The sequence below is a fragment of the Indicator indicator genome, chromosome 16, assembly GCF_027791375.1.
Source record: "Indicator indicator isolate 239-I01 chromosome 16, UM_Iind_1.1, whole genome shotgun sequence".
Classification (NCBI taxonomy): Eukaryota; Metazoa; Chordata; class Aves; order Piciformes; family Indicatoridae; genus Indicator; species Indicator indicator.
In genome coordinates, this window is record NC_072025.1 from 13,940,211 (window position 1) to 13,955,860 (window position 15,650).

The window sequence follows — 15,650 nt, forward strand, 5'->3', positions numbered from 1 at the left end:
CTCTTCTTCCTCTCTCCTCCCCCATCATTCTTCCTCCTCCTTCCTGCCCCCACCCTCATCCTCCTCATCTCCTCACTGCCTGTTCCACAGGGATTCTCAGAGGTGCAAAAGGCTGAAGCTGCCCCCCTTGTCTCCCTTCTCTTCCCTTTCTGGCCAGCAGCCCCCACCAAGACCCTGCCAGTCTCTTGGCTCCTAGCTCACACAGCTCATCTCTCCCTCCTGGCTGCCATGAAGAGAGGATGTTTGGGGGGGTGGGATGCTCAGCTGGACCCTTCCTCATCCCAGAGAGAGCTAGGAGCCATGACTGGAAGATGGCTGGGTTTAGAGGGTTATGGTGGCCATGGCTGGAAGGTGCTGCAGCCACTGGCAAAGGGCCAGAGCAGAGGTGGTTTGAGCTCATGGCAGCAGTGTCCATGCAAGTGCCAGAACCTGCTTCCCACCACTTCAATCATCTCCTTGGCACTGCTGGCCTCACAGTGGGCATTGGGGAGGGTACTCTCTCTGGGTGTGTTGCACTCTGGGTCAAGGGTGCGTGATTCTGTGGCTGGATCCAGCCCAGTGCAGGCTGAGGAGCCCATGCTGTGCACATGGGAGGGGTGCTAAGGAAGGAGCCAAGACCCTGGGCAGCCAACCTCATGACACTGGTGTCTCCTCCCTTCTCTGGCTCCTCCTGGTTCTCTTGCCTGTGCCCATCACTTCCCTGTCCCCATCGGGGTGTGTGGGATGTGGCATGGAGCAGCGCAGGTGCCTGGTGAGAGCCATGGTGCCATGAGCTGACCACTGGCGGTGTCCCCGCTCTGAGTGCAGCTTTAGCCCATGGATGCTCCAGGGACTGTGCTGTAATCTGGTTTGGAGTTGATTCCTCTTTCACCTCCCCCACAGGATTTCTCTTTGTTGTAGCTGCAGGAATAATTCTATTTAGGAGAACATTCTTCACTACAGGAGGAAGCAGCAGCCTCCTCGCTCTTATCTGGTGGCTAATTTCCAACCACCTCCCTGCCCATCCCTGCTGGGGACCCTGGGCCATGCCCCATCCATGGAGGTCCTGAGCTGGCTCAGCCTGGGGGGTCAGGCACTGCTGCTTCAGGCTTTGCTGCCCCTCCAGGACCCTGCTTCTCCACCAGCAGTCATTTGTCCTCCAGTGAAAGCTGGGTGGTGTCTGTGTGACCTCCCTTGTCCGTGTTGCCAAAACTGTTCCCACCTCAGCTTGTCCCTGTTTGCATCAGGCTCTGGAGAACCTGCAGCCCTCTGAGAAGTGACTTTGTGCCTCTGGGCAGGCTCTGTGCATCAGTGGTGCTGGGGATGGGGGCTGAGGCAGGAGAAAAGGGAATAAATTACTTCTGAAGCTGCAGAGTTGCTGCTGGAACCTCAGGTGCTCAGGGCTGGGATGGAACAGAGCTGCTGGAATGTGTTAGAGAAGCAACAGGGAGAGGAGGCACTTGCCATGGCCATAGGAGGGATGGGCCAAGCAGGGAAGGTTGGAGCAGTGAGAGGGCTCAGAGGGCACTGGCACAGCCTGGTATCAGCCAGCATGGCCAGCCCTAAGGTGCCTCCTGCACTGTGGCAATGCTCAGTCCACCACAGGTGAGTGAGCCAAAGGCACTGGTGCTGGGCTGCTGAGCCTGGCAGCTAGGCCAGCTTCTGGGTGTTTCCAGTCAGGAGGATTTGGACTTTGGCTCCTTAAGCTCCCTGTGTCTGTCACTGCTGCTTCTCACCCCTGCAAGAAGCACAGAGCAGAGCGGCAGGGTTGTAGTTCTTGACTTCTCCCCAAACTCTGCCTCAGCCCAAAAACCACTGCCAAGGGTCTCTGAGGCAACCAGGAGCCAGACCTCAGGGTGTGGTAGCCTGGCTGCAAAGGCTGACAGTGGGCACTCCCTCTGCAGCCTGGTTCCCCAGCCCCCTGCGGCTGAGATCCCTGGCATCATACCAACCTGTGTCCTGCAGCACGTGGTGCCAGGGACCCATGCTGGCAACTCCTGTGTCTTGTGTGGGGTTTGCTGGGGACAGCGATAGGGAAAGGGTGATGGCTGGAGGGGGCATCTGCAGCAGCTGTGTGGTGGCAGGGGCAGCGGGGCACTGACAGCCGTGTCTTTCCCTCCCTAGCCATGCCAGGCAGGCGGCGAGAGATGGATCGCTTCACTGAGTGCGGCACCCAGACGGACGCTGTGGTGGTGCTGTCCCTGGCACAGGCTGCGGTGCTGGGCTTGGTGTCCGACAATGAGCTGCTCGGGGCCACCGTCAGCCCTGCCGGCTTCTTCCCGGGGCTGGCAGCGGAGCTGCCCGACGCCGACACCGCGGCCGAGCCTGGGGAGCCAGAGAGCGACGGCCGGCCAGAGGGCGAGCAGGAGGAGGACGCCTTGGAGGCAGAGTCCTCCCTGGAGAAGCACGCCCGGAGGAGAAAGCGGCCACCCGTGCGGCTGGTACCCAAGGTCAAACGCGAGAAAGCAGAGGCCGAGGCCGAGCCGCTGTACGAGGTGCCTGTGCCCGCCGACGAGGAGGGCGAGGTGCAGCGCGGCCGCTCCCGCCATCACCGGGAGCCCAGCCGCGAGCAAGAGGTGCAGAGCAGCTCCGTGAAGATGATCGACCTGGACACCTTCAGCAGGAAGCCTCGGCGGCTGCGGCATCTCCGCCGGCACACGCGCCACGAGCCGCCGGGCACCGAGTGCCATCTGGAGGGCGCCGAGCCGGCCGGCGCGGCGGCCGCAGACGACGGCACGTCGGGAACCTCCCGCACCGACTGCGCCTTCGAGGCGGGCGCCCCCTCCCCCGGCGAGGAAGAGGCCCCCCCGCCGGCGTCCCCCGAGGCGGTGAAGAGCGAGCAGGGCTTCGGCTGGCAGGAGGCGGGCGAGCTGGAGGTGGAGGCGGGCGGCGGCAGCAGTGAGCGCAGCAAGAAGGCGCAGCTGGACCGGCTGGACATCAACGTGCAGATCGACGACTCCTACCTGGTGGAGGCGGGCGACCGGCAGAAGCGCTGGCAGTGCCGCATGTGCGAGAAGTCCTACACCTCCAAGTACAACCTGGTGACCCACATATTGGGGCACAACGGCATCAAGCCCCACTCCTGCCCGCACTGTGGCAAGCTCTTCAAGCAGCCCAGCCACCTGCAGACCCACCTGCTGACCCACCAGGGCACCCGGCCCCACAAGTGCGAGGTGTGCGGCAAGGCTTTCACCCAGACCAGCCACCTGAAGCGGCACATGCTGCTGCACAGCGACATCAAACCCTACAGCTGCCGCTTCTGCGGCCGCGGCTTCGCCTACCCCAGCGAGCTGAAGGCCCACGAGGTGAAGCACGAGAGCGGCCGCTGCCACGTCTGCGTGGAGTGCGGCCTGGATTTCTCCACCCTCACCCAGCTGAAGAGGCATCTGGCCACCCACCAGGGCCCCACGCTCTACCAGTGCCTGGAGTGCAGCAAGTCCTTCCACTACCGCAGCCAGCTGCAGAACCACATGCTGAAGCACCAGAACGTCCGGCCCTTCGTCTGCACCGAGTGTGGCATGGAGTTCAGCCAGATCCACCACCTCAAGCAGCACTCCCTCACGCACAAGGTAGGGTGCCCCTGGGGTGAGATGTGCTGCCTCTGGCTGCAGGCTGGACAGGGACCTTTCGTAAGGGTGTCCCAGAGTCCTGGGAGATGGGTGGAGGCACTCATGGTTTCTGTTTGCGGGGGGTTGTGGACAGCGGTCCTGAGGCTACTCAGCCTCCTTCCTTCCCAAGGGTTTCAGCCCTCTGGGAGTGGCGTTCAGGGTGGCCTGGGGGATTCTGGCCATGGCAGGCTGTGGGCGAGGGGTTTGCCCTTTTCCAAGGGTTCTTACAAGAGAGAGCAGTTGGCCTGAGCTGGGCTGATGGCATCTGGCCAGGTACACACCCTAATACTGGGTTCTCCAGATGCTGCAGATGTGTTGCCAGGGGGGTTGAGATGACGGCATCTGGGGGCAAGGCAGGAGCCTGCTTACTGCAGGACCAGGCAGCAGGAATTGTCCCCCGAGACAGTGCAAGGAAGGTCTCAGGCTCCTGGTAGTGCTCGCTCTGTGCTTGTAGGGAGAGAGCAGCAGGAGATGCTGGTGAGGGTATATCTCCCCTCTAGTTCATATGGCCCAGCCCACTGATAGTCCCCACAGTTCATCTTGACATGAGGAGTCTGTCCCATGCCCCTCAGGGAGTGTAGGTCACAGACTGATGGGGTTGGAAGGGACCTCTGGAGATCACCCAGTCCAACGCCACTGCTCCAGCAGGGTCACCTACAGCAGGTTGCCCAGGATCACAGTGTCCAGGTGGGTTTAGAATCAATTCAGAGAAGGAGACATCCATCCAAGAGATATTAGGTTGTGGAGTTGTCTTCTCTGGAGACTTTCAAGACCCGTTTGGATGCATTCCTGTGTGATTTTTCTCTAGGTGACCCCACCATGGTATGGGGCTTGGATATAGAATTATAGAATCATAGAATTGTTAGGGTTGGAAGGGACCTCAAGGATGATCTAGTTCCAACCACCCTGCTATGGGTAGGGACACCTCACACTAGATCAGGTTGTTCACAGCCACATCCAGACTGGCCTTAAAAACCTCCAAGGATGAGGCTTCTACCACCTCCCTGGGCAAGCTGTTCCCGTGCCTCACCACCCTCATGGTGAAGAATTTTTTCCTAACATCCAGAGGCCCCTTCCAACCCCTAACATTGTGATTCCGTTGAATATCTCCAGAGGCTCCAGGCTGCTTCACACCACGCCCTGCACTGCTTGCGTGCCTCCAGCTTACGTAGGATCTCTTTGGAGACCTCCAAACCCACCCTAGCAGCACGGGGCTTGGCTCTGCCCAGTGCCCATGGCTCTGCCCTGTGCCCAGGTGTGTCTCTGAACCCCTTGCAGGGCGTGAAGGAGTTCAAGTGCGAGGTGTGCGGGCGGGAGTTCACGCTGCAGGCCAACATGAAGCGCCACATGCTGATCCACACCAGCGTCCGGCCCTACCAGTGCCACATCTGCTTCAAGACCTTTGTGCAGAAGCAGACCCTCAAGACCCACATGATTGTCCACTCACCGGTGAAGCCCTTCAAGTGCAAGGTACTGCCTGGGAGCTGGGGGGTTAGAAGATCTCAGGGAGGTTTAGAAGATCTTGCTGGGGGGTTAGCAGATCTTGGGGGAGGTTCAGCAGGTGGAGTTATCAGATCATGGGGAGGGTTATAAGATCTTGAGGTGGGGTAGCAGATCTTGGGGGGAGGTTTAGCAGATCTTGGGGAGGATTTAGCAGACCTTGAGAGAATTAGCAGATCGCGGAGGGGTTAGCTCAGGTCTGGTGCGCCGTGAAACCCAGGCAGGCTGGGCTTAGGCCTGGGTGGCAGGAAAGCAGCTTGGTGGTGCCTCCCTCTGTTCACTCAGGCACACAGCTGGGCTCTGCTCGGAGCTGCGCAGCTGCAGTGGGCAGGGCATGGGCACTGCCAATGGGGAAGGATAATCAGTGCTGGATATGATGGAGTCCCCATCCCTGAAGGGGTTTCAAAGCTGTGGAGATGTGGTGTGAGATGTTTAGTGATGACCTGGAGATGCTGGATGAATGATTGGGCTCGATCTGAAAGGTCTCTTCCATCCAAGCAATTCCAAGGTTCTGTGCAAAGCCCACATTGCTCTGGCAGCACCAGCTTTGCCAGGGGTGAGGGCAGTGATGGCAGAGCCCTCACTGACCTCAGGTTGGTTGCTGCAGGTCTGTGGAAAGTCCTTCAACCGCATGTACAACCTCCTGGGCCACATGCACCTGCATGCTGGCAGCAAGCCCTTCAAGTGTCCCTACTGCTCCAGCAAGTTCAACCTGAAGGGGAACCTCAGCCGACACATGAAGGTCAAGCATGGGGTGATGGACATCAGCCTTGACAGCCAAGGTGAGTGCAGGCTGCAGCCGGTCCTAGGTGCTGCCCATCACAGACTGGGCTCTGTGGTCTTCCCTGCTGTGCCCACTCCCAGGAGCACCTGACTCATGGCTGTTTGCTGGGCCATGCTGCGCTGGCTCTGGTTTGGAGCCTTTTGGCTCTAAACTCACCTTGAATACTGTTCTGGTGTCCCCATCAGAAGGAGGACATAGATCTATTGGAGTCTAGAGGGGAGCTACTCTGATTTGAAGATGAGCTGAGGAAGCTGAGGCTGTTCAGCTCAGAGAAAACTCCAGGGGGACCTTAGAGCTGCCTTCCAATACCTGAAGAGACCTCCTTACAGGAAGGCTTGAGAGAGACTTTTCATAAGGGTGTCTAGGAGCAGGACAAGAGGGAATGGTTTTAAGCTCAGGGACACTAGGATCTTAAAAGTTCTTGAGTATGAGGGTGGTGAAACACTGGATTGCCCACAGGTTGCCCAGAGGTTGTGGATGCTCCCTTCTTGGAAGTGTTTAAGGGCAGGCTGGATGAGGCCTTGAACAACCTGCTCTAGTGGGAGGTGTCCCTGCCTATGGCAGAGGAGTTTGAGCAGATATGTCTGAGGTCCTTTCCAACCTAACCCATTCTATGGTTTTTAAACTCAACCTACCCAGGGATGGGAGGCTGCTGTAAGCCCAGAACCTTCATGCAGTGTCCCTGTGCTTGAATCCTAGATGCCATGATGGACCTGGCTGGGACTGACCACACAGAGCTGGACACACAGCAGGAGATGGATGACTTCGAGGAGGAGAACTCTTACGGCTACAGCGGGGTGGGCAGTGCGCCGGAGGAGCAGGCCATGAAGGAGATGACCTACTACAACATGTTGTAGCTGCAGTGCCAGGGGACTGCCAGGGCCAGTGCTGACTGTGTGGCCAGAGGAGCTGCTTCTGGCAGGCACCCAGCCAGCCCTGCGCCCCCACCCCAGACAGGGGTCTGGCTGCGTTTGGTGAAGGAGAGGACAGGGATTGTCCAAATGCTGGGGTGGAGGCTGCAGGTGGCAGTGGGCACACAGGGTTGATGTGCTAGAGACTCATCTCCAGCTGCTGCCAGACCCTTGCAGAGCTCAATGGAGCTCCCACCACAGCTGGGTCCATTCCTCCTTCCCCAGCACCCCGGAGAGGTTGTGCTAAACTGTGCCCAGCTGCCTGCACGCCTTGTGCCCAGCGCTGGCATCCCTTCACCCTACTCCTGCCCCATAGCGTGGGGACAAGCCGGGGCCGTGCCTCTTGCCACCCCCTGAAGCCACGGGCAGGGGCAGGCACACCCCAACAGCTGATGAGCGTCTCTAATGATTCTACCTCCTGGGTGCCCCTCTGCCCACCGCAGGAAGTGGGTCTGTGGCTCCTCCCCGGGCCAGAGCTGCCCTGCTCACCCTAGGGCATGGCTAAGCTGCAGCACCAGGCCACGGGGCACACACAGAATATTTTCTTACAGAAACACAGCGAAGCTCGGCGGCAGCTCTGGGTGCAGGGCGGCCGCAGCGAGCAGAGCAGGGTGGGGGGAGGCTCGAACCCCCTGCAGCAAATGATGGTATTTTAGAGTAATTTATTTTTGTCAGCGTGCTTGGGTTGATCTTTTCACCAGGTTCAGTTTCCTTCAACCAGTGTGCTTTGTAAACCTGTGTAACGTGTCTGCTCTCTGCATGGCGGCTGTGGGCTGCTCAGGGAGGGACTGAGCACCACACTGGGGGTCCCACCACCCCTGGGGCAACTGGGCATGGGCAGGGCAATAGTTGGATAGGGGGGGGAGAGCATGGATGACGGGTGACGAGCGGCTGGCAGACGACAGAACGAGAGGGGGAGAGATGAAAACACGCAAAACGAGGGCGGATTGAAAAAAGAAAAAAGATGCGGATGAAAAAACGAAAAACGAGTGAGGCTGAAAACAAAAAAAGAGGGATGACAAAGCTAAAGAAAGGAGAGAGAGAGGATGCCAAAGAAACGAAAGGAGCGCTAGAGGATGACCAAGAAACGACCGGAGAGAGAGAGGATGAACAAGGAAATAGAAAGGGGCGCGGAGAGAGGCGCGGATGCCAACGACCGGCACGGCGCGAGAGAGAGCGAGAGGTGACCCACGCATAGACCGGAGAGAGAGCGAGGAAGCAAAAGAAGAAGCAAGGCGAGAGCGCGAGCGGTGAACACGCACAGACAAGAGAGAGCGAGAGGATGACAAGACCGAAAGGAGAGCGAGCAGGCGGCAGAAACAGAACAAGAAAGGAGGAGAGAGCGGCGGATGACCCGACAGAACGGAGAGAGCAGAGAGAGGAGAACTCAGACAAGCCAGGAGAGGAGAGCGAGGGCATGCTCAGAACAGGAAAAAGTAGGAAGAGAGCGGAGGATGACCAAAAGACAAGAAGGCGCGCAGCAGCGCGCGGATGACCAAAAGCACAAGTCAGCGGAGAGAGAGAGAGAGGATGCACACCGGACCGCACGGGGCGAGACGTAGAGAGAGGATGAAAACGAAAAGGAAAGGGAGAAGAGCGCAGAGAGAGGATATAGAAAGCAAGAAAGGGGCGAGCGCGAGGCGAGAGGATGACTACCGCACACGGAATAGGAGAGACAACACGCTTAGAGAGAGAGAGGGATTGGGAACAAAGAACCGAACGGAGCGACGCGCAGAGCGCCGGCATGAAAAAGAAACGAAAGGAGAGAGACGCGAGAGAGGATGACACAAGAACACGCAAGAGAGAGCGGAGCGAGGAAGACACGAAACGAACGGAGCGGAGAGAGATCGAGGTATGAAAACGCCCCGACGGCGACGCGACGAGCGAGCGCGCGGCTAGCAAGAACCGAAGGCTGCGCGACGAGAGCGAGCGAGATGACACGAAACCGAAAAGACGGAGCGAGAGAGCGAGAGAGCTGCGATAGGGAGACAAAGCAACGAAAGAGAGCGAGAGAGAAGTGGCGAGCAGAGCGAGCTAGGAAGTAAAAGAAAAGAACGGCGCGCGAGCGAGAGAGAGCGAGAGAGGACGAAAAAAGAAACGAACAGGAGCGAGAGAGAGCGAGCGGAAGAAACGAAAAGACGGGAGCGCGAGCGGCACGAGAACGGAGACAAAAGCCACGCAAGGCGCAGATCGCGCGAGAGAGACAGAGAAGCGAGCGAGGAGGAAAAAGCACAGCAACCGGCGGCGCGCGCGAGAGCGAGAGCGGCGAACAGACACGAACGGAGCGAGAGAGAGCGGCGTCACACGACCCGAAAGGAGCAGACGAGCTACGCGCGGAACAGCAACCGGCGAGCGCGCGAGCCGAGCTGGGACCCCAGTCACCGCCCGTCGCGAGAGAGCCGACGAGAGGCTCCCGACCCGCCCGGAGAGATAGAGCGCGACGCGAGGAGGAAGGCCACCGCCCAGCCCGGCTCTCGCGCGCCGCGAATCGCGCTAGCAGCGGCAGCACACGACCCGCCCGGCGCTCGCGCTCGCGCTCGTCTCGAGAGCGTCGCTCGGAATCCACCCCCGCCGGTCGAGCTAGCGTCTCTTCCTCTCCCACCCCTCCTTTCTCTCTCTCTTCTTCCTCCCCCCTCCTTTCTCTCTCTCTCTTCCTCCCCCCCTCCTTTCTCTCTCTCTCTTCCTCCCCCCTCCTTCTCTCTCTCTCTTCCTCCCCTCCTTTCTCTCTCTCTCTTCCTCCCCCCCTCCTTTCTCTCTCTCTCTTCATTCCCCCCACCCCTCCATCTTCATCCCCCTCCTCACCCCCTGAGCTGCTCAATGGCTCAGGACAAGGCTTTGGCTCAAGCAGCCCTTTGGGGGTGGGGTCTCTGCCTTCTGCTCCTGGTAGTGGGGGAAGGAAGGAGCGGGGGCAGGCCTGGGACCACCCTCCTGGCTCTGCACCCTTCTAGCTGTGGGGCGGGGGGCTGGGCAGCACACACAGCATCACTCACCCCAGCAGGGTCCCACCAGGTACCAACCTCTCCTGGGAGCCTGCAGCAGGCTGCCCCCATGACCCTGCATGGGCACAGGTCCCATCACATTCCCCAGGGCTGGGCACCATCTGCCCCATCCCCAAAAGTTCCAGACTGACTCTGACAAGGGGGGCTCACCTCCCACCACCAGGCAAGGTGTCCCCCATCCTTCCCATCACCTGTGGACTCCCAGAGTCCTCAGCCTTGGGGCAAGATGGAGCTGGCTGCAGCACTGGCCAGCCCAGAGCCCCTCCTGAGCAAGGCAAGGCCCCACCACCACACTACCTCAGTCCCAGCACCCAACAGCTGGGCAAGGCCACAATGAGGAGGCCTCACTGCTGTCGGAGAGCTGTGGCACCAGGCTCTGCCCCATGGGACAGGCAGGGGCTCTCATGCTGGCAGTGCCACATGGCTCCCTGGTGTCCCTCCTGAGCATGCCCTCCCTTGCAGAGCCCTGCTGTGTTTTGGTTATCTTTTTGCAGAGCAAGATGAGCAATAATTCCAATAAACACCTTTGCTTTAGCCACTGGCTGCCTCCAGAGGCCAGCACTCCCCCTGTGCCCATGCCACAAGAACCGTGCCACCACCACCACCGTGATGTGCTGGGGGCTGGTGAGGTGTTTAATGGCTGCTGGCACCACAAAGTAGGAGGTACACAAATCAGCGCAGGACAGTTTCCCCCACCCCAAACCCTTCCTCAGCCCTACTCACCCCTAGAAAAGTTTGCAGACACTTGTAAGACAACCACTTACAAAAATGATTCGGCTGCTGGGGGGCTGTGCCAGGGAGTGGGTGGTGCTGGGTGCCCATCCATCAGGGTGATGGTGACAGTGGGGGGTCCTGGTGACCCCACACACACTCCCTGCCACACTGCTACTTGCCCAGGGCCTTGTCCAGGTTGTTCTTGATGGTGTCCAAGAAGTCGTTGGTGTTCACAAAGTGCTCGTTCAGCTTCACGCTAAGGGGAGGGACAGAGAAGGGCTGGGAGGCTCCCACCCCTGGCAGCAGCTCTGACCCGAGCCAGAGGGCAGAGCCCTGGGCACAGGACGTGGTCACTGCCCAGCCAAGATGGAAATAGACAACCCAAGTCTCTGGGGACTGTGCAGACGCCACTATGCCATCCCACACGGCCAGCGTGCCAGCACGGCACCCGGCTGCCCCCGCCCCAGCAGCCACACGTACTTGGCGAGTCCATGGATGCAGCCAGCGAGGTCCTTCGTCATCGTCCCGCTCTCCACAGTCTGGATGCAGACCTTCTCCAGCGTCTGAGCAAACCTGAGCACCACAGGGAGCTCCAGCAAAGCCACCGCTCCGCCAGCACCCTCATGCCACGGTCCCCCCAACGGCTGGCACCGACCACGTCCCCCAGCCCACTCACTTGATGAGGTCTGGGTTACTGTCCAGCTTGCCCCGGTGCTCCAGGCCACGCGTCCAGGCGAAGATGCTGGCGATGGGGTTGGTGCTGGTGGGTCGGCCCTGCACGCAGAGAGTGCTCAGCCACCTGGCGTGGCCAACCTGCCGCAGGCAGCCTGGCACAGGCAGAGCTCACCCACCTTCTGGTGCTCGCGGTAGTGGCGGGTGACAGTGCCGTGGGCTGCCTCCGCCTCGATGGTCTTCCCGTCCGGACACACCAGGACGGAAGTCATCAGCCCCAGGGAGCCAAAGCCTGTGGTGGGACATAGGTCAAGGTGACCTCAGGAGGGCAACCACATGCAGCCCATCCCACAGGACCCCAGCCTGCCCCACACCACGCACCTTGGGCCAGGATGTCTGACTGGACATCCCCATCATAGTTCTTGCACGCCCAGACGAAGCCACCGGAGGACTTCAGCACCTGTGCCACCATGTCATCGATGAGCCGGTGCTCATACCAGATCTTCAGCTTGTCAAACTCTGTCTTGTAGTGCCTGCAAGTCCAGGCCGAGCATCAGTCGTGCCCATCCCAGGCCACGTCCCTCTGCCAACCTCTGGCCAGGCAGCTTGCTCCACTCCCTTGCAGCCCAAGCTCCTCCGAGTCCGTACTTGTCGAAGATCTCCTGGAAGATGTCTTTGAAGCGCCCATCATAGGCCTTCAGGATGGTGTTCTTGGTGCTCATGTAGAGTGGCCACCGCTTCTGGATGGCGTACTGGAAGCAGCTGTGAGCGAAGCCTGTGATAGACTGCAAGGGAAGCGCACAGACCCCCCGTGGGACCTCCATCCCACCACGGATGGCAGGGCATGCTGCCCTGTAGGGACCCTGCCAGCTGTCCCCCGGTTACCTCATCAGTGTTGTACATGCCCATGCCCACGCCTCCGCCGGGGAAGTTGTACACCTCCCACTCCTGCACCCCGCTGCCGTCCTTTGGCGTGAAGACCATCTTGAACGTCCCGGACTTGCCCACCACGAAGTCAGTGGCTTTGTACTGCGAGGAGCAGGGCAGAGCCGTGGGGCAGAGCCCAGCAGGAGCCGCTGCACGTCCCATGGGGCGGGCAGCCGCTGCCCCAGGCTCACCTGGTCACCGTGGGCATGCCTGCCGATGGTGATGGGCTTGGTCCAGCCGGGCACCAGGCGCGGGATGTTCTTGCAGATGATGGGCTCACGGAAGACCGTCCCCCCCAGGATGTTTCGGATGGTGCCGTTGGGGCTCTTCCACATTTTCTTCAGCTTGAACTCTGGGATGTGCAGAGGTGAGGCCCCCCCTCCCAGGAAACACCCCCCTGCCACCAAGCACAGCCCTGGTGCTCACCTCAGCCCAGTCCCAAACCCAGACCCCTGCCAGCCCCCCTACACCCAGCTCCTCTGTACCCTGGGCAGCCGCCAGAGCTCCACTGCCAGCCAAGGAGAGGGACAGCCGGCACAGGCTTGTGACTGGCACCGCGCAGCAGCTGCTTTGTCTGCTGCCCCACGCCCGTGGGGTCCCCACAGCACCCCCGAGCACCTCTGGGTCAGGAAGGGACAAAATCCAGGCAGCAGCACAGCCCCCTAACCACCAGAACCTGTGCAGGGTGGTGGGATCCTGCTGACCCCAAGGGTCCAGGCAGACACAGTGGGCTCAGCACCCCATGGAGCTGCTGGCACCCCCCCTCCTCACCTCCTGCTCACCTTCAACCCTGGCTTCATCCGGAGTGATGGTGGCACACTTGACAGCCACGCTGTACTTCTGGGTGGCCAGCGCCGAGTCGATGGTGACCTGGTCATCAGTCTTGTCCCGGTGCGGCAGACCCAGGTCAAAATACTTAAGCTGGACATCCACGTTGGGCAGGATGAGCTGGGGGAGCCAGGAGAGCGTCAGGGGAGGGGATAGTGTGGGGTCTCCAAGGAACAGCACCAGGCACCATGGCACGGCCAGCCCTGGCCACCAGCCCAACCACCGCTGCCTGCCCAGGACGCTTCCCCCTGCCCGGGACCTCCTCACTTCCAGGTCCCTCCGGAAGCTCTGCTGATCTCACCACCTGCTTCCTGCAGACCGAAGGACGAATGGAGGACAGGGGGAGCCCGGAGGGCAGCGTGCAGGGACCGCCTGAGCCCTGTACAACCGCCACCTGTTCCCCTGCACAGCACCCAGCAGGACCACAGGCAGGACCCCACTACCTTCTCCTTGATGAAGGCCCAGATGATCCGTGTCATCTCGTCCCCATCCATCTCCACCACCGGGTTGGCCACTTTGATCCGCTTGTCAGCATCTGGGGAGTGGCAGTGGGGTGTAAGGGGTGCCAGCAGTTCAGCCCCACAGCTCAGCCTCACAGCTCTGCACCATGGTGTACAGCCAGGAGTTGTCCCATAGGGACTGTGACCTCTGGTCCGGCAGGGCTGGGGAGACACCAGGTGCAGGTCAGGGTGCAAACCCCTCTTGGGCACAGGCTGGAGAGTAAACCCTGTGGGGGTCTGGGCTGGTTCATGGACTCATCCTGCTTGGGGCTGGGCTTGCGTGCAGGTCAGGGTGCAGACTCCACTGGAGCTGGAGTGGGAGTGACTGGGTGCCTACCGGCTGAGTGTCCACCCCTCGTGGGGCAGGGCAGGGTTCAAGCTGGGCTGCAAAGCCCCACGTGAGACCAGCACCAGGACTGGGTAAAAGCCAGGGTGTAAAACCCTGCACGGGACTGGGACTGGGAGTGGGAGCCAAGTCCTCTCGGGACAAGACTCAGGTACAAACCAGGCTGCAAATCCCTTTGTGAGACCTGGAGGTGGAGCAAACCCTTCTGGGTGCTGAGCCTGGCTGGGTGTCAGGGGACTGGAACCAGATGCAAATCCCCCGGGGTGGGGACCTGAGGGCAGCTGGGCTGCAAAGCCCTAAATGGGACTGTGACCAGGAGCACACCCTGCTGGGGGCCAAACTCGGCAGCAAAACTCCACACGTGACGTGGGACCGGGACAAACTCTTCCTGGGGGAGCAAATACAGCTGCAAGCCCCTCCTTGGGTCCCTGACTGGGACCAAACCCTCCTAGGACCCAACGCAGGTGCAAAACCGGGGCCAAATCCCTCTGGGACCAGACCTAGGTGGGAAAACATCCACGTGGAACCAGGACGAACCCCTCCCGGGGGCCAGACCCGGGTACAAAGCCCCGCGTAAAATCGGGACCAAGCCCGCCATGGGACTAAATCCGGCTGGACAAAAAGCCACGTGGAACCAGGACCAAACCTGCACGGGGGACCAGACCCGGGGTACAAACCCCGCGTGGAACCGGAACCAAACACCCCCCCTCCCCTCCCCGAGCAAAAACTTGGGTAGCAAAACCCTACATGGAACAGGAATCATGCACCCCCGGGAACAAAACCCCGCGTGGAACCGGGACCAACCCGCGACTCGGTCTGTCTGTAACAGAGGGAGACGATCCCAGTTGCACCCCGCCACGCCCTCCAAAAACCCCTTCCCAGCCCAGCGTGGAAACCCTACCGCGGGTCCCCAAAGTCATGTACCCCTCCCTCCAAGCGCCCCCGCTCCCACTCACAGTGTCGCCGCTGCCCCACGGCGGTGGCGGGGGCCGGGCACAGAGACAGGCGACTTAGCGCCGGTGCGACGCGGAGGCAGCGAGCGGCCATGGCAGGGCGCGACGGGGCGGACACGACGGCGGTGGCGGAGCGGCGGGGGGACGGACAGGGAAAAGCGATGGAGGAGGAGCTGGAGTAGGGGAACGGTTCGCTCCGCTCCGCCCCAGAGCTGTCGGGGCCCGGGGCACGCCGTGGGGCCCTGCGAGGGCCGTGAAGGGGCCCGCGCAGGGCCCCCGCGGAGTGGCTTCGGCCATTGCTTCAACCCCACCCCCTCCATCCCCCCCGGTGAGGTTTCTATTGTCCTTTACATGGTGGCCAAGCCGATGGCTTTTTTTAGGCACACAGAGGACGGGCAGATCCTGCTCCCGCGTTCGGGGGGGGTGTGCCAGGCTGGGTGTGCTGACGTCTGCCTGGTTTTAACATTAACCAGAGCAGCAGCCCTGGGGGGCGGGGAGAGGGGAGGGGGGGACATGCACTGCACCCACTGCGAGCTCTTGGGTGTCCCTAGTCCCACTGACCTCCTCATGGCACCCTGTGCCTACCTCCCGCATCACAGGGTACTGGGAAGATGCCCAGCTGTGCCCATCCACAGTGCTGACTCCTCCCTGACCCCCACACCAGTGCCCTCACTCCAGCCGCACGGTGAGAGCTGCCCAGTGACCACGGGGACGAGGTCACACCAGATTGGTGGCCATGTCCCCACCAACAGCCATGTGGCAACGCCCCAGCAAAGGGCATCCCGTGGATAAAGGCCTCCAACCCTGGACACTGCCCAGTCCACATGCCCTGGGCTGGCATGGGAGGGTCCCCCAGGGCCGGTAGAGCTGGCTGCAGGGAGCAACGTGGCCTGGGTGGGTGCCCAAGAGCTGGCAGGGCTGGCTGCAGG

At 61.0% G+C, this 15,650-nt stretch overlaps 2 protein-coding genes across 2 annotated transcripts; one reads left to right on the plus strand and one right to left on the minus strand.

Annotated features, from left to right (window-relative positions):
• The first annotated feature begins 2,126 nt into the window (after nt 1-2,126).
• ZNF710 (zinc finger protein 710) lies at nt 2,127-6,728 on the plus strand. The gene is made up of 4 exons (XM_054388234.1): nt 2,127-3,548; nt 4,866-5,057; nt 5,695-5,869; nt 6,571-6,728. Exons 1-4 carry the CDS (start codon nt 2,127-2,129, stop codon nt 6,726-6,728), a joined length of 1,947 nt encoding a protein of 648 aa, XP_054244209.1.
• Nucleotides 6,729-10,482: 3,754 nt separating this feature from the next.
• IDH2 (isocitrate dehydrogenase (NADP(+)) 2) lies at nt 10,483-14,767 on the minus strand. Its single transcript, XM_054387846.1, has 11 exons — nt 14,725-14,767; nt 13,366-13,457; nt 12,877-13,042; nt 12,286-12,446; nt 12,053-12,196; nt 11,816-11,952; nt 11,549-11,700; nt 11,347-11,459; nt 11,172-11,269; nt 10,976-11,068; nt 10,483-10,751 (listed from the first exon to the last, which is right to left on the minus strand). The coding sequence occupies exons 2-11, from the start codon at nt 13,414-13,416 to the stop codon at nt 10,667-10,669; spliced, it is 1,200 nt and encodes a 399-aa protein (XP_054243821.1). The 5' UTR covers nt 13,417-13,457; nt 14,725-14,767; the 3' UTR covers nt 10,483-10,666.
• Between the last annotated feature and the right edge of the window lie 883 nt (nt 14,768-15,650).